Below are 18,535 nucleotides of genomic sequence, written 5' to 3'. Positions count from 1 at the left end.
TGTATTATTTTCTAGAAAAATAAAAAGGTGTTTATATCTGTTGTTACCCTAAGTAACAACTGCATAACGTGTATAAATCAATTAACATTAGATAAAGTGAATCAAATCTAATTCCCTACATTTTTCCTCTATGTCTCTTTCACTAGGATGGAATTAACCAGTACAAGTCTTTTGACCCTCATGAAGAATAAAAGCAGGATTCTAGGTCGCAGTGTTAAAATGAGGAAAATATTGACTTTCAAATTCCAAACCGGTATGCTGAAACTGCTCAGAAGAATTCTAGCTGTTGTAACAATAGCAGTGATTTTTTTTTTCTTATTCTTGGCACTGTAGAAACTGAGAATGAGAAACTGCTCATAGTATGCACACAAAGTACTTTCAGAAAAATTATCAAATTGTGCTCTTAGAGACAACCTGTCTGTTTTAAATGTACTTTAGGTGCATATACTGCTTATATTGAAAAACACACTGGAGTCAGATGCACAGAACAGTACTTTCTCAACCCAAGCTTAATAGCAGAGATAGTGCAAGTGTCTTAGTTATTGCAATTTCTTTGTCAATAAAATTATTAAATATCAATGAAAGCAGATGAATAATATCCACTTTGCAGAAAGGTAAGTGATTTCAGTAACTGGTAAAGGGAAGATCAAGAGTGACCCATAATTAATCAGAATCTGTTGGCAGTGGTACTTTTTGAAACTCAGTATGGCATGTTCACCATAAAAAGTAACAGATGTAAAAGCAAATTCATCACAGCTTTTAATAATATTTTGAACCTGTTCTCTTCATCTTTCAAATGAAAATAATAAATGCAGATTAATCTTGAAACAGAACATTCCAACTGCTTTTAAGCACCCTCAATTTAAAATTACCTCTAGTTTCCATAGTATTTCAATTTACCTGTCTCCATCCCTGATACGCCTAAACTGGGTGCTTAACAGACACATCAAAGTTGGTCCCAGTCGGCTTCCTGGAACTAAATCTTCTACCATTAAAGCAGGAAATAGGTCTATGTTCAGGGGGGAGCCATACAACCTATAAAAAGAAAAATACAAATATTTATCATTAAACATTATCCATTTATTAAAACAAAACAAAACCACAACAAACCTCCACACACAAAAACGGTATGCCATAAAAGTAAAGGGAAAATATACGGGTAACATAAAGTAAAAAATGACTGTGTTGGTGCTACATCTTTTGTGAAGAACTTGTGGTGTACCTACAAGAAATCCTGCAATGTAGGTTGTGCATACAAATAAGAGCATGGAGATATGGGAGTCTATCCCACAATTTCCTTTATTCTAGCAGCTTTCTTTTGATGCCTAATAAATGTTTCTTGCCCTTCTGTATGTTTTCACTCTAGCCTAGTCTCTGGTTTTGTGTAAATAAGGTTGGGATGGAAGATAGCTGAAGACTTATTTTCACTTGTTGACACAGCTAAAGGAGCACAGATCGCTTGTGATGAAGAATGCATACATGAAAACACAGTGCATATACAATTAATTATATTCCTGTTTTAGATTAGTTCCTGTTTCCTGATTGCATAGAACTGTGCATGAACTTGCATTAAAACAACATTCATATTTAGCAACATTTATAAAAACAGATGTTTCAAATTAATACTTTTATGAATGTATGCAACTTCGTATTGCTCATCAAAATCTAGAAGTGGAGAAACTAATTACATGTGGGAAATTTCCTCATTTCCTGATACAGATTGATGTTTCTTAAAAAAAAAATCTCTTTACACCTTTCTTAACAAATACTTTCTCCCAAATAAGACATTTAGCATTTAATTTCACATGCACATTTAGATAATTGATTGTTTTTCTTCACCTCAGGCTCACCTGCTGAGTTTTTCCCTGATTTCAGGATTCTTAATTTCATTTTTCAGATCTTCAAAAGTCTGAGCTGAAGAAAGATTACAGTAAACTCTAAAATCATGGTAGGGAGGAATTCCATGATCTCTGCCTCTCTGAATATTCATAGCTGCCAGATCTAAAGCCACAGTACGTGCCATGGAGAAGAGTCTTTCTGTTAACTCTGTATTGAGCAATTGTGATGGGACACGCATCTTACCAGCAACACCAAACAATCCCCTTAGAAGTGGATCAATGCCTCCTTCATTTACAATCCGAAATGGAGAGAAGAATGCCTTATGAAGAGGTAGATGGCCTTGTGGAATAGGTTCAAAGTTTTCATCCAGTCGATACAGAAAAGGATTAATGAGTGTGTGACCAAACCTAAAAGCGGCAGTTGCAAACTCATTAGTTATGCCAGAATTAACACTGGGATCATAACCTTTATATTCGCCAAGCATCTTCATGCCTACCTCTCCAAAGATCTTAGGTAGCCAGTGGCTAAATGTTATGTGTTGCATTTCTGCACCAACAATTTTGCGTGTTTCATGATATATTGTGTCACCATCCCAGTGTGGATTGAGTTTCAGTAGCTCTGTGGCAATTCTGTTGTGTTCTCTAAACCACAATGTGTGGATACTGGTAAGACCCAGCTGTTCATTAGAACGCTGATCACCAGCTAAAAAACAGGGAATGGGGCTCTCATTTTCATCCCTCATACATTCTGTTGGTGGGCCAGTAGCAAATGGAAGAAGGGGCTTGCCAGATCTTTGTACAATGCCCTGTCTCAGAAGACCCCTTTGACTTGCCAAGTCTCTGATTTCCAGAGCTTCATGATCTGAACTGCCATATACATTGGATGCATCAATATATGAAGTCAGCTGGTTAATCTGTTCTCGTGGGTATACAGAATTCATCAGGAGAGATGTCATGCCACTTCCACAAACTGGACTGGAGCGTACAAAAAACATGCAGCGTGCACCATTTCTGACTCTGGGATCGTTTGGCGGTATCATTATTGAAAAGCATGGAGGATCATTTGTGCAAACTGAACTGCAGTGCTGACCATCTGAAAATCTCGCCTCACTTAAGGCAGCAACGGTGAGATCAAGGTCATGGTCGAGAAACTGACCCCACTGCATGAGCATGTGAGTGTACTGCTCATCTGGGGTTATGGTTTCAGTTCCAATCAGAGTAGTTGAAACCAAGCGAGGCATTGGGAGTGCATATCCATTAGAAAGTCTCTTGGGTTCAATTCCCCGAGGCAAATTAAATCCATTTTCGTAGACCGACTTTAACAGACGTTCAAAGGCTGTCAGAGAAGCGCCCCACATGGGATGCTGCAGATTGTTGCATGTTCCATCATGTGTCCTGTACTTCTGGTGAAAGCACATATCTGAGCAATTGTTCACTCGTCGATGAGCTGTACAGCCCGAGAGATTAGCTATCAGATTCAAGTACTGTGGGGATACAAGGTCATTATAGTGATAACCTGAAACCAGAAGAGAGAAGAAAGAAAATCAAAGACTTTGTAGACTCATGGTTCCCAAAGATCATGCATTTGTTTAGAATGTTACTTTTTATACTGTATTTTCAATATGATTATCATTTAAAAAAGAACAGTCAAATAATGTATATATAATGCACTATTCACTCATTTGAGGAACATCTATTAAATCAGGAAAGGATTATGTAAAAGGACAATTCAAGTAGAACTTTCAGAAAAAGAGTTTATTTCTTATTTGGTCATCTAAAAAAGCATAGATATTTTCAGAAATAACAGCCTCATACCGAGAATGGAAAAAAAATTCCTCACGGTAGTAAAAACTCATAGAAAACTCAGCAACTTATTTAGCTTTTGAAATTTTCCCTTTTAAGATTTGATAATCACAGAATCACAGAATCGTAGGGGTTGGAAGGGACCTCCAGAGATCATTGAGTCCAACCCCCCATAATTCAGTGAACATATTGCTTATCACAGTAAAAGCTGTAGTGCTGCAAGACGAACAAAGAATAGAAAGTACAGAGGCAAATCACCACAATTTAACTAAATTTAACAATTTAACTAAACAGAAGAGTGATCTGTAAGACAAGTGTGGAGTAATCTGCATTCACATTACTCACAGTATTTCACTGCAAAGAAAAATTAGTGCTTGCGTAACAGTTGGCACAGGTTTCCTCTTGGATCCACACCACTCACATCTGGAACCTTAATACTGCTTCACGTTCCAGTGGGTGGCGACATTTCAACTAGGGGTTAGATTTGATGGCTCCTGCTTGAAGCAAGGAAGTCTCCAGGATTGGATCAGCTCAGCTGTCTAGTTGTCTTGAACACTCCACTGACTGAGACTCTTCAGCCTCTTTGTTCCAGTACTGCATTGACTTTCTGGTGAGAAAGTATCCTAAAATCCAATCAGAACTTCCAGAGCAGTGATTTGTGGCCATTCCCCTTGTTACACTGTCTGGCACTGAGGAAGAGAATTTGGCTCCACCATTTTTCCTTGGTATATTCCAAGATTTTACAAAAAAGTCTCCAAATATGAAATTGTCAAGTTTTTCAACTGTTCCCCAGGTAAAAGTGCTAAATAACATCTTTCACTGGGTTCTGCATTTGGAAATAAAACCAAATATGGACAAATTTGAGTATTAAGATCTAAGCATTAGACTTTTTAAAAGACAACAGATTTGTTCTAGCATTCAGGTTTCCCTATAAGCTATATTCTTATAGATTTTGTTTGGCTGAAAAATAAGCTCTGCTTGTGAACAGAATTTGAAATATCTCAGAAAGTTGCCTGAATTTGTGTTCATTAACTTGTGTTTACATGTGTTAATGCTAATTTTTTATAAGGCTTAAGTGATTGATTTCTTCTATTACAAATTCTAATGAAAAGCAGCTAAGGTATTCTCACACATTAGTTTTCAACTATCCTTACTGCTGTACTGCGCTGCGTGAGTTTTGTATTTAATATGTTTGCATATGCATCTAATCAGAGAAGCAAATTAGATCATGTTGCTCTTATAAAACACATAATTTTATATAAGTTTTTGTGGTTAATTTTATCACAAATTATTTATTCAGCTCTAATAATGAGTAACAAGCTTCTTTTACTATCACATTTACAGCATAACACAAAGCCTGCAGTCTTTGGTCTTATAAATACTTGCATAGTTCAGGGTCAGTCAGAGTTAAAGTTTTCGGAAGTTACAATAAATACTCAATTATAAACATCAAAAGAAATATAATAAGTAAAAATATTTCCTCTAGATTTTCAGTGTAGCTTTTGGCTGTGTCTGAAGTCTCAAAAGCTCTCCTAAAACTCTGTCATTATTTCCAAATGCTTCAGTCCTGTGTCTCAAGCCTATCCACACACATTTACACACAGTAGTTGTATGCGCTCCAACTGGACTTCATGAATTTGAACTTGGAGTTCAATATCTAAAAAGTCGAAATATTAAATACCAAATTTTTTTGGTGTTTATAAAAAGCAGCAAAAAGGTATTTCTCACTATGTGAGATCTGAGTTATACAGCTTAGTTTGACACATTACTTAAAGAATGAATTGCAAATAATTCTTTGAATACTATGGTGGTACATGTAGAAACCTTGTTTTGTAAAGAATATACACTCTTCTTGTTATAGCCCCTTTGTTGTGAATGATGACACCAAATGTATCTACTTAAAAAAATAGTAATAAATTACTGATCCTTTTCAATACATAACAGATAAATCTGTTTTGCAATAAAACAGTGATCCTAATGAATTAGCACATAAGCAGCTAGCAAACATGATGCATTAGGCACTTCCAGAATATCGAATAAGATTAGGAGAAGAATCTGAACATGAATTTTACACCCATTTCATTAAAATGAAATTTTAATATGTCTACATGAGGAAAAGTAGAAACATTCTACTAGGAGAGCTCAATCAAATCAAATTGAGTTTCACCATATTGTAGCAGTGTGCAAACCAACGACTGAATAGATAAATGTATTTCTAGTAAAGTTTTGTGAAGTCACTGATGTCAATATAAGGGTTCTGCAATTGGACCCAGACTCTGGCAATCTCTCTTTGAACCATTAATGACTTAAGAAGGCAAATACACTCCATCACAGAAAAATAAGGAAAGAATACTGACTTGTTCCATTCAGGTCAACCATTAGACCATCCTGTACATGATCTTGGATAAGCTGTAATGTTCTTTCAAATATTTCCCCAGCTCTTGCTTGCTCAACAGTGTATGGATCCCTTGGGTATCGAAATAAGGCTAGCAAATCATTTGGAGAACGAGGACGACTAATAGATAATTTGAAAAAGAATAGTAAGTATACAAAGGAGTTGTAAAACAACACTACGTACAGTAAAATTTCAACATGATTAAAACATACCTTGGTTACTCATCTCAAAATGGAAGGCAAACAAAAACAAATGCATATATATTTAATAAAAGAATATGGAAATAAAGAGTTGTTAGCCTATTATAACACACTGTGCCCCTAGAAAAACTACTGCATTGAATAGAGAGATCAACAGACAAAAATTTGATTTTTGCTACTTAGTATTTCATAGAAGGAATCCTTCCATGCTGAACTACTACTATTCCCAGAAATAATCCCACGTTAACATTCATTATAATAATAATAAAATGGCTTCTTGCTTACTGAATGTTTTATTTCTTCTAGTATATACTTTAATTTTGATTTATCCGTCAAAAAGAAGGGGATACCTGTCAAACAGATGTGTACGCGTTGAATTTATTGCTCTGTCAACAGTTGCAATTGCTTCCACAATTGATGTTTGTACAAAAGGATCTCCATTTCGGCTGACATTAGGGACTACAGAAAGAGGAATTCACATGTTATTGCAAAAATGACCCCACACAAAAAGATACTTCCATAAAAGAGTCTAGACACGACATCATTTCAGTTGTACAAAGTAAACCCCTGTTCTTTAAGCATTAGTTTGTCCGAATATAAAATTCTTAACTGCTTTCGAGTTCTAACAAAACATATTACAGAAGAGAAAAATTAAGCTAAAATAATAGTTAACACAAATTTAAAAGTCATCTTATTTATAATTCTAAAAATAATGTGAGGATAAACATGTAAGGGGTTTAGCTGCTCATTAGTAAGTCCTACAAATGTAAGTAAAAATGAACAAAAAGTTCCTTTTGATTGTAGTGTATTACCAGCTTTCCAGTGTTGATATGAAGAACATGATCTATATCCAATTAAATAATATCAAGTTTTCCCTTTGAATCCAATTAGTACTGAATAAATGGCTGAATTCAATGCAAGAATGTAGGAGGTTAAAAGGAATGTTACTTAATAGAATTAATTTTGCCTTTTAAAACACATAGATCACATAAATATAGAGATTTCATGAAAACAAATAAAATCAAATTGGAAAAAATGAAAAGGAAAAATACAGATTTGCGTATTTTCCCTTTACAGCTACGCTAAACTAACACAGCTCTTTACTCCTGAATTCATCCTGGTAATTCATTTTATTTCTTTTGATTACTACTTTGTTTCCAGTTTTAGTATTATTAAGCTAAGTAATTTATGTTAAAAATCACATACTTCAGGGCTTTTACAACTCTTCATAGTACCAGAACAGTAAAGCACAGGCCTTTTCATGCCATGCTCAATTGCAACTGAATGTTTGTACAACATCTAAGGCCAATAACCTTCCTTTCAGTCTAACCCAAGAACTACCAGATCCAGGGGTAACAGCTAACAATTTCCACAGTATGTTTAGATTGGAAAAGCCACACAGGAAGAAGGGTAAAAGTAGGGGAAAAGTCCAAAGCAAAAACACTGGAATAAGAGTCAGCAGATGTACAAAATCAGCGGATATAAAAACTGTTGTTTACAAGCTTTTAATGACATTTTTTTCTCTTTTCTGGGCAATATTTCATTATTCCTTCATTACTGGCAGCTTAGGTTGTGTCTACATGAGCTTCAGAGCCTGGACAAGGGCAATCAAATTCAACCATCAATATAGTCAAATAAAAGGCACCTGGCTCTGTATTACTGTATTACTGGAGCCCCTTGATCTGCCCTCAGGCCAGCTGCCTTGGGTGACTGACATACTCTGTGCACTAAAAATGGGCTGATCACAATGCCTAGAATAAACCTTGATCTATGCTAATTATCAACTGCTGTAGCAGCTATAGAGATATATTATTATTGATAATAATGATGTAATATCATTTACAGCTTTTAATACCCTTGTTTGAGTTGTTTTGGAGAGTGTTTGTGTACCCTGAATCATCTTAGGACTTCACCAAGATAGATACAAGAAAACTAGCTGGTTTTCTCCTCCAAGCTGCCTGCAATAGAAGTAATCTCAGTGTTCACCTTAGGTATGTGTTCTGCAGAGCTATCTTTTTGATTAACAGCACATGCAGGCTGAATCATAAACCTTAGTCAAATGTTAACTATACAGTACTTTATTTTTGTTTGATCTTTCTGTTGACAGTAGCTTGCTTTATAGGCCAATAAATATTAAAAGTCAAAGCTCCATACAAGCCTTTCAAGCCTTACTTTTCTGAGAGGAAGAGAAAAATGGCAATTTGCTTGTTAAAGCCTATCAATTGATTTTTAAGAAACAAAAACATCATCTACTCCCAGCATGCCTTAAACTTAATGCAGTAATTTGCCATTATTACTTCCAAAAAATTAGAATGAAATCATATTTTCTGCATTTTTTTTTCTGTTTTCTCCTTTTCATTCTCAAGAGCATTACAACTTTACTACTTTACTGAATTATTTCACAGTGGTTGCAGCCCCGTCTTCAAATAATAGCTTTAAGTGCCTCTTGAAAAATGCCACAGGAGTTCTTGTTAAGTTATCTCAAAAGATTAGACTACGTATTCAACCAGAAAATTTTAACAGGTCCAAATCATAACTCAAGAGGAAAGAAGCATAATTAACCGGAGCCCAGAATGTTGTTTGTTTTCAAGCCTATGTTCCAGAGACATTTTGGCTGACGTATTTCTATCTTATGTCTGTACAGATGGCTGCCTGAGTTAAATGGGAATAAAAATGAGAGGTCCACAAGAGAAATTAAAAATTCAGCATTTGATGAACTTTTTGCATCTTACAAATTAGACAATTATTATAAAAGTAATTATCTAGTTCATACCACTGACCAACTCATAAACCTTACCATTAACGCTAAGTACCATACTAACAGAGGAGTATCCTATGGTATTCCGGGCAACGCATTCATATCGACCTTCATCAGCAGTTCCAACATCACGTATGGTAAGATATCCCTCCGGACTAACATGAAATTTTCCACTCTCAGTTACCTGAACTCCATCCTGCAGCAAAGCACAGTGTTTTGTTATGCTGGCATATTCACTCCTTGTTTTCAAACCTGATTTTTTTTTTTTTTTTTTTTTCTCTTTTTCCTCAAAGCATTGGGCTACCAAAAAATTACCAAAACACGTCTTGGCTGAAGCTTTAACAGTCTAAAACAACTGAGCATTACAGTGAGTTTTGTTACTTTAATGCTTTTATTGCTATGTCAATGAAAGGGGGAATACTAACTGATATTCACAAGAATTATTATTGAAATATACAGGTTGTTGAATGCCCATATTACTGGTGCTCTATTACCTTATTCCATGTAATTACTGGCTCTGGCTCTCCTTGAGCACTGCATGGGATCTGCACATTTGTGCCAACTTCTACTGTCATGTCACTAGGAACACTGGCAAATACAGGAGTCACTAGAAAAACAAAAAAGACACATTGGTAAGTTACTTGTACAAATGATGATCTGAAAAAAATCAGCACTGTTTGTTTCGGTTACCCAACATTTCTTAATCTACAATCCTATTCTGTATGCAAGTTTTAATTGCTTCTATCTATGCCTTAAAGATAACACTCCTTGTTCTTAGTATCTCCTTAGGCTGATGTTTTACATACACGTAGCTTCTTACCAAACAGGCAAGTAATTGCCAAAAACACTAAGATCCTTAAGTTAATAGCTCTGAAAAAAACCACCTGTGAATAACGAACTCAGAACAAAATCAGCAGAATGATGTGAAATTTGCCATCAACTTCTGTCAAAATTTTTGAAGTTTTAAATTTTAAATAGCAACAACAGAGAATTTTCTTTTACAGAAAAAGTACTTTCCAGAACTCACTCAACTCTGACAGTCTTTGATCATTAATACAAAATTAGCCATAGTGACCACTGACTAGACATTCCTGAGTTGAAAAGCCCCTTTGCTAGAAGCCTGGAAAAAAAAAAGGTTTTATCTTATTCTACATAATTAAAAATATTACTACAATTAATCTATGGAGAGCTTCAATTTCAGGATGTAGCATTCAGTATTGTATCTACTATCTTTTGATTATAAATATTAATATGATCCTAACAAATTGTGGAAGTAGCTTACTAAGAAAGGCAGACGAAAATGGTGGATTTTTTCTATGTTAATATTTTGGGTATAAGGGGTGGTGCTTCATTGTAAAGGTCATTCTGGTAATTTAACATGATGTTTTCATTATTTTCGTTAGTAAGCAGCGGAGAGGCATTTTAGAATTTAGTCTAACTTGCTCATGGAATGAGTAAACATTTTCAAAACAAAATACTTTCACAAGCATAGGAATACAGCCATCTACAAAATAAATCTCCATTCTTTTTATTAAAAAAACAAAAACCAAAAAAATCGGTAAATCAGATAAACCTCTTTCACAGACAGATTGCTCTAAAGGAACAACATTATTCTCAGATCCTATAAAGCCTCCCTATATGCTATTTATTAAAAACTACTTGCAAGCTAAAGATAGATGTGCTCAGAAATAATGATGAGAAATGTGAATTATGGGCAACAACCAGAACAGCAAGTTTTCTAAATAATAAAAGATACAGTCCCATTCTAACAAGCTCATATCAAAAAACGTCATGCTTAATTGTAAGGTTATGTATTCTCCAGGTGATTTTAAATGAAGCCCATCTGGGCACACTGACCCACACATTCCATTTTTAAGACCTAGTAAGACACCTTACGGTTCAAACCCAGCATTGTACATTCATTGTAATATTCAGCAAAAGTTCTGATAAACCCCAAGTGTTATTTAAGATCTGCTTAAAAAACTTTTTAATTCTAAAGTAAGATAAACCTATTTCGTATTCACATGTATGACATACTATGCCTTCATTTTAGAAAAAGAAAATAATAATACAAACACAATATATTTTAATGTGGAGAATGTACCTCTTGGCTGTACAGTCAGGTATACAACAATCCTTTGAGATCCAATGATGTTGACAGCTTGGCATTCATACTGTCCTTGGTCATGCAGAGCAACTCTGGAAATTCTCAAGGTACCAGAAGATAGGACTAAATGTCTTCTGTCAACAGACAACTGGCCTCCTGAAATACAGAGCAATACCATTTGCTATTTATAACAGTAGAGAACAAAGTCTCTTTGTTCCAGTAAAAGGGAAATCTGGAAGATTTTATATATGATAAAACACTGGAAACAAAAAGAAGTCTCTTAAAAAGAAACAACTTCTGAAAGCTTTAAATCACAGAATACAAATTCAAGAAATATATAAATACACAAAATCATAATTCTGATTTCTCCTCTGTCACTTTTTGTGATACAAGTACTTTCATCCAAGCAACATAATTTTTTTTTTTTTCATCCTAACCAAAGAACAGAATGAAGAATGCCTTTTGGTATTAATGATAATTTCCTATTGTTACATGTAAGACAGTCACAATTCACCTCATCTGCCTAGGACATCTAGAGAACCAATAACCACCCACAGGTCTGGAAAAGGAATATAATGTAATACAACACAAAGGAAATGAAAGGCACAGCAGTGTCTGTACCCTCTTCTTCCTTTCTGGACATCTCAATTGATTAGAACAACTTTGGCAGAGGGAGAAACAGGAACATTATCAGAATCAAAATGTTCCAGTGTGTTAGAAATCTGCTTTATCTATCATAATTCAAAATTCCTTACAAGTTGCTTTTCCTGCTAAAGCTACTTCATTTCATAGAACTGGCACATCTACTTCTACTTACAACATCCACTACAGTATTTCTTCCCACTGTACTGGACTTACTGCACTTACTCTGACAGAAATGTGGTGGACAAAAATTGTACTGATGGCAGCCTGGATTGGTCTGGTTTGTGAAGACAGTGCATCCCACCATACTTTAGATCTCCAGTCAATGACAGACTTCTTAATTTCTTCTGTTGTGAATTGGCAGTATTGCTGCATGTGTTTTGTCTCACATTTCATAAACATATTTTTGCAGAAATCTGTTACGAAGGCATATATTTTACTGAGTCCTTTCTACTGAAGAACTCTTGGGCAACTAGCTTTTGCTGGATATTTTGCTTTTTCTAGCTAAAGAAGGGAGATGTGAACTCTGTTTCCTTCAGAGATTGAACAAATCTGAACAAATACACACATTTCCCTTCAATTCATTAGTGATTCCAAATTCTATTCTAGCAGATTAAAAGTACAACCAGAACAAACTTACCTCCTTTAGTCCAAGCAATAACAGGCTGTGGATAGCCTTGTGCTTCACAAGGGAAATCAACTGTTTGCCCTTCAATCACGGTTTTGTCTTGAGGGGTGACAGTAAATTGAGGCAGAGCTACAGAAGAAAAAAAACGAGAGCTGAAAAATGCATAACTCTCTGAAATTATGTACAATTTTCTGTGTGACATGAAAGGCTCATAAGGGTGGGAAGTGTGTTGCCAATGGGACCATTTCACATTATAAGCAATTTAGGGATGAAAGTTAAAGGCAATGTCTTATGCAACAGGAACATCCCATCACACTGTGTCCTGGCATCAGTGAAGGCCTCTGAGAGCTACTGCCACAGATCCAAAGATGTACGGTAGGTTTAAAGAATCAGAGTGTTCCTGGGTTACCCTCCTTTTCTGTCTTTCAAAAACTCCTCATACAAACTATGGAGAAAATGCAATGTGGTCTAAAGTCTCCTTAGCTGTTTTCGCTTGCCTTTACTCAGAAGGAAAATAGAGAGTGAAGTGCAGGCCAGTTTCTGCAATAATATCGTGGCATTATCAGTGTGAGAAGGAATTCGTTCAGCTCTCAAAACACAATTATCCACTGGTGAATGATAAATGAACAAACCACGTGGACAGATGGTTCTGCATAGCTTTAAAAACTGAGCTCATTAACCAACCGTGTGCAACCTGAATGGTTTGTCATGTCTCAACATGAAGATAGAAATTAATTTGTTAATCAGAACATTTTGCAAATAAAGATTTCAGCATCAAAACTTTTGAAAAAATATATTCTCCACTTGCGTGTACAGAACAAAGTTTTCTGATATCCTGCTCTTGATAGAAAAGCTTTGCTAATGCCTCAGCTGGAAGAGTAGTTGTTTCCACGAACATCAGCAGAATGTACCCACATTCACTCAGGGGTCACAGAAGGAATTGATATGGAACTAGATTTAAAACTCTTTTTCTAGTGCTCCAGGCATAAATACTGATCTCTAGGATTGTTAATTGTCATAGAAAAAAATTTGGTCCTCCATGAGCTAGACATTCAAAAACACACACACAAAAAAAAAAACCCAACAAAACAAACTGTAACCAACTAAACTGTAAACATTTCAAAACACAAATGCTAACTTCTGTGAATAATCAATGAAACTTCACTGCCAGAGATTTAGTGTATAATATCTTAATCTTGGCGAAACAAGAGCAACATTCCTGTGGACTAGTGTAATTGAAAGAAAAAAAAACCCTTATGGTTTCAGCTTGGTTCTGGTCATTCAGAAAAAAAAAAAAAAAAAAAAAAAAGAAGAAAGAAAAAAACAAAGAAAACCATACAATTTGCTATTATATACTCTTCATAATATGTTTTACAGCATGTCACTCTGTTTAATTTTACTCACCTTGGACTATGATGTACGCAGTCGCATGGATGTTACCTACGCTGTTAGTTGCAAAACAGGTGTACTCGCCACTGTCTTCCTGCTTGACATTTTGTATGTAAAGTCCTCCTGATGGAGTTATCGTGATGCGAGGGTCACTGGGTAAAGGTGTTCTGTCACCTTTGGTCCATGTAATTTGTGGCTGAGGGTGCCCAGTTGCACTGCACTCCAAAGTGACACTTTCTCCAACTAAAACCTCTGTATTCTGCGGGTGAATCACAAAACTTGGCCTGGCTGTGAGAAAACAACCAGAATCTGTGAGAAAATGCCTAAATATGAATTCCAACTGAGAGAATTGATTTGGCCAAATATTACAATAGTTTGTGGAATTTTTTTTTGTTGTTGTTGTTGATGTCTCTGTTCCAAAGTACTACTAAACTTGGTGCAAACACTGCATGCTTTAATCCTAAACTTTTTGTTTGTGTTTGTTTTTTGTTTTTCTTTAAATCCCTGTGTAACAATTATGAACCATGCAGTTCTGCACATTAATTTGGTACTTGACCCGAGCAAAAGAATTCTGCATGTCAAGAATATACAAGAAACAAGAAATTCTTATTTTTAAAAATCCTATTTTTAGCAACCTTATGATCTTGTTTTTAGCAGTCCTATAATCAAATAGTTATCTGTTTAAATGTTTACCTGGTGATCCAAAATATCTGAGAGTAACTTCCTGAGTTTTCACTTCTCCAGCTACGTTTTTTGCCATGCACTGGTAAATGCCCTGGTCAGTTTCTTGAGTATTTTGAATCATTAATGTGCCATCATCTAGCAAGTTTAGACGAGAATCTTCTTTCATAATGAGCTCATTACTGTGAAGAAAAGAATCTGCTGGAGTTAAACCTTTAAATCAGAAGCACAGAAAACTGCCAAATAATAAAAAACTATATTAACCAAAATAACTTGGAAAAAAATTTTTTACTGCATTAAATAAAATAGAACGTTTAGTTTTCTCCTGAAGAGAAAAAGCAGAGGAAAATCTAAAAATAATCCTTTTTTTTTTTTTTTTTCCTGCAAGCACTATATCTTCAAAATGAAAAGCCAAAATATTTTTATGAGTAAAAGCTTATGTGGGGAAAAAAAAAAAAAGGGGACAAAAAACCATAACTTGTCTAATTCTCTTTTGAGGATACAGACTTTTCTAAGTGGCAAAACAATTTCAAATGTTTCTTCTGGAAGTACACTAGGTAAATTTAATAATCAAAATATGTTCTACTATGAAGAGGACTCGTTATATAAGACCATCTTGGTGCCAGCCTTCCTCTGGATTGCTCAAGGAGCACTTATGAACCTGACTGCAATTTGCACTGGCTTGAGATGTAAGTCAAGATCAGCACATCAGGCTGTCATGGCTGCAACGTTTCTTGATATGATCTTAGTACAGTAGGAATATTGTATTGAAGGAACTGTCTCTCACTCCATCCCTCGCTACACAATGAAGAAAGCACAGAGGAAGGATGAAGAGCTCATTCCTTGTGTACAAAACCAAGACCAACTGCTGATCTATACAACATTCAACAGCCACTCAACAGGTTAACGCCTTTTGACTGTAATCTTGCCATATTCAACTACCTTGCAGAAAGCTTTGCTCTCATTCTTGCAGCCAGGAAACAAGCCAGAGTCAATAATCCCACACCCCAAGCTCAAATTTCTTCTTAAAACTCTTTCATATGTGTATTCCAAATACATGTTTTCTTTGTTTATTATAATAAATTCATGAGCCAAAGAAAATTTTAATGAAATAATTATACCATCCAAGTTTAATGCTCTGCTCTTTACATACTCCATAAACGCTGTACCCTTGTTTCATCTGGAGCAGACTGTTGCAGAACTACGACTCCACCTCGTTCCATTTTATCAGAAACTAACAAACTAAAATGGCTCACTTATTAAGATGAACTGTGGAGGAATCTGTTTTCCAGATTAAGTTCTCCATTTGTTTAAGGGAATTAACAACTCACAAATCACCTGTGCACTGTAAATTCACGTAGGTGTGAGTGTTGCCATGTGGCTGGTTCTGCACTGCTATGCCTGGCTCTGATAAAACAAGACATCGCCTGGGCAGAGCTTGGGCAGATAGGCCAGCCCAGGGGCCCTCAGGAGATGCACATGCTTTTATAGACCCTATGCTCTCAAGCTGCAAGAAGAAACATTCAAGCAGGTTGCCCAGAGAGTTTGGGCTACGTCCACCCTTGGAGGATTTTAAGATCCAATCAAATAAAGCCCTTAGCAACTTGAGATGTTCCCACAGCTGATCTTGCCTGGAGCAGAAGTCTGCACTAGAGACCTGCAGAGGCTCCCTTCCACAAGAATTAACCTACAATCCTGTGATGTACGCATGTGCCCACCCTCCATCTATTGGCCTGGGGAATCTTCCCTCTTCTGGGATGAAGCTACACCTCAGAGAAAATCTTCCTGCTTTGGAGCTGCTATTCAAAGACCATCTCTTCTAAAAACCTGTGTAAAAGCAACGATCATTCAGCCTCAAAACACGATGTAAACAGATCTAAGCTGCACATTCAAACACTAGCTAAGCTTACCAACTGCACATGCAACGTGATCCTGTTGGATTGTCTGCTACTTACTTTCAAGTGATTTAAAGTTTTACAGTTGAGAGCAACTATATAACTACAGTTGAAAAGTTTACTCATTATAATCACTTTCTAAAATTATCAGCTCTTAAGAGTTTGGAATTACTAATAAAACAGATCCAGGCCATTATTGCTCCACATGCTACTTTTTATTAGAATATGTTTCTGCTGTTACTATTCCAAATGTTAGAAGTAATGTGTTTGGTCATGCACCCAGCAATGTACACACACAAACATACTTGCATCAAGTTTCTCTCTTCCTTTTTTGAACTTACTTGTTTCGAAGCCAAATAATTTCTGGTTTAGGATTGCCTTCAGCTCTGCAAGTGAAGTACACTGTATTCCCTGAGGTAACATCCACATCCTGAGGCTCTGATGTAATTCTTGGCCTCTCTGTATCAAAAATGAAATGTATAAGGATCCCTTACTTGTTCCAAAACTACTAAAGAATGGTAAAAAAAAAAATTTTATTGAAAAATATTTTTCACAAATGTGAAAGAAAGAAAAAAAGATTAAACATTTATGAGCTTAATCAGGATTAAACTCATTTTTACCTATCTAAAAGTGACTGCTGCCTTTCTGACCTCCATTGTTTCATAGGAACTTTAATCAGACTGGAAATGGATTGTGCAAATTTGTGTCAGGCTCTAAAGTAGCTGTTCTATTTATTTGAACAAAGGCTCAATTTGTTTATGAAGAACAAACTTTAAAGCAGCAAGCACAAGTGCCATTTAAAATAACTTCCTTTAGATAAGTATCAGTACCTAAGCCTACCTCTTACAGAATAATTTGTCCAGCTTGTTTCCTGCATTTTCCCTCTTCTGGCTTCTTAGATGTGCAGAAAGCTGGGACGATGCCATATGAATTATTCTCACATTAAACCCCCTTTTGCTATATTATTCAAGAACCTTGCAGACACCAACAGTCATAATTCTTCCCATCAGAATTGTACCCAACATACAAACAAAAGGGCAATTTAATTATATCTTCACAGGCTAATGCTCATCACCTGGCAAGAAACCTTCATTTCAGTTTCAAAAAGGGAGCTAAGCCCTGGGTGTGCAGTAATCCTGTAGTGACAGAGGGTTTCACTGCCTGTGTACAACCTATACATACAGAAGAGTAAAGGAAAACCCTAACCTAACACAACACAGTTAACAGAAGTTTTAACAACAAATTCTTAGAAATCAGGAACGACAATGTTTGTTCTCTTTATTTACTCTCCCCCATGAAAAAGGAAACATATAACACCAACAACATTAAAAGACGTAGGCTGACAATCACATCTGAAACATCAAATGAAAAGTAATATCCTTCTGAATAATCACATTAAATTTCTCTATACCAAATTTCAAATGTGAATATACTTGTTTCAGTAAATGCAGTCTAAGGGTAAAAATGACCAATACTGCCAGAAGCAGACAAAAAACAGTGAAGGAACACAGAGGGATTTCTGGAAATTGGCACTGTTAACTCAAAGCGGTCAGTATTACTGAAGGGAACTGAAGAGCAAATTCTAACCAACAAAACGCAGTCTGGCTATGTTCAATATGCTGAAGAAGTAAGGACAAAGCAGCAAACCCACCACAGTTCAGTTCCTCTGGTGTTATCGTGGCCACAGACCGCCCCTGGATCCTGCGTGGGTATTCGCAGGTAGCAGCTGCCTGAGCATTGCCTGACTCCACATATGTCTTCAGCAGCTCTGCCAGCCAAAGGATTTCACAGTCACAGTGAAGAGCATTTGAATCTAAACGCCTGCATGGAACAAGCAGCCACAATTCTTGTTAGCAATCTCAAACTATTTACAAAGGGCAGACTCAGATACAGATGGTTGTCACTTAGCTTATATGCATTCTGGCAGTCTTTATTACAAAAACATGTATTATTTCTACAATAGGGGTAGGCCTGTGTTCAACCTAACAAGCATACATACAACATCTCTCTTCTAACCCCAACAATCAATGCAAAAAAATCTGAATTTATTTAGAAATTATGCAAACTTTGCTTACAAAAGGAACATACATCATTCTCCCCACATTGTTTCTGTTTATTACTTGTTACTGCAGTAACCTCACAGTTAACTTGACAGTTTTACAACTTCCCATTTTGCTGATCAGGCAACTGACACAAAGA

At 35.9% G+C, this 18,535-nt stretch overlaps 1 protein-coding gene across 2 annotated transcripts in view; it reads right to left on the bottom strand.

Moving 5' to 3' along the window:
• Window positions 1-18,535, bottom strand: part of PXDN (peroxidasin) — a 76,119-nt gene that overhangs the window by 16,906 nt on the left and 40,678 nt on the right. For both annotated transcript variants that reach the window (XM_042890120.1, XM_042890128.1), the window contains 12 exons: window positions 17,988-18,157; window positions 16,678-16,795; window positions 14,454-14,623; window positions 13,776-14,048; window positions 12,384-12,500; window positions 11,099-11,257; window positions 9,489-9,601; window positions 9,034-9,190; window positions 6,587-6,695; window positions 5,999-6,156; window positions 1,851-3,354; window positions 901-1,035 (listed from right to left, as the gene is read on the bottom strand). In XM_042890120.1, the coding sequence (XP_042746054.1) occupies window positions 901-1,035; window positions 1,851-3,354; window positions 5,999-6,156; window positions 6,587-6,695; window positions 9,034-9,190; window positions 9,489-9,601; window positions 11,099-11,257; window positions 12,384-12,500; window positions 13,776-14,048; window positions 14,454-14,623; window positions 16,678-16,795; window positions 17,988-18,157 (3,183 nt within the window). The remainder of the gene's footprint in view (window positions 1-900; window positions 1,036-1,850; window positions 3,355-5,998; window positions 6,157-6,586; window positions 6,696-9,033; window positions 9,191-9,488; window positions 9,602-11,098; window positions 11,258-12,383; window positions 12,501-13,775; window positions 14,049-14,453; window positions 14,624-16,677; window positions 16,796-17,987; window positions 18,158-18,535) is intronic.

The sequence above is a fragment of the Lagopus leucura genome, unplaced genomic scaffold (genome assembly GCF_019238085.1).
Source record: "Lagopus leucura isolate 7727_CA_CO unplaced genomic scaffold, USGS_WTPT01 Super-Scaffold_73, whole genome shotgun sequence".
In the NCBI taxonomy this organism is placed as follows: Eukaryota; Metazoa; Chordata; class Aves; order Galliformes; family Phasianidae; genus Lagopus; species Lagopus leucura.
This window is presented reverse-complemented; position numbering and strand designations above follow the sequence as displayed.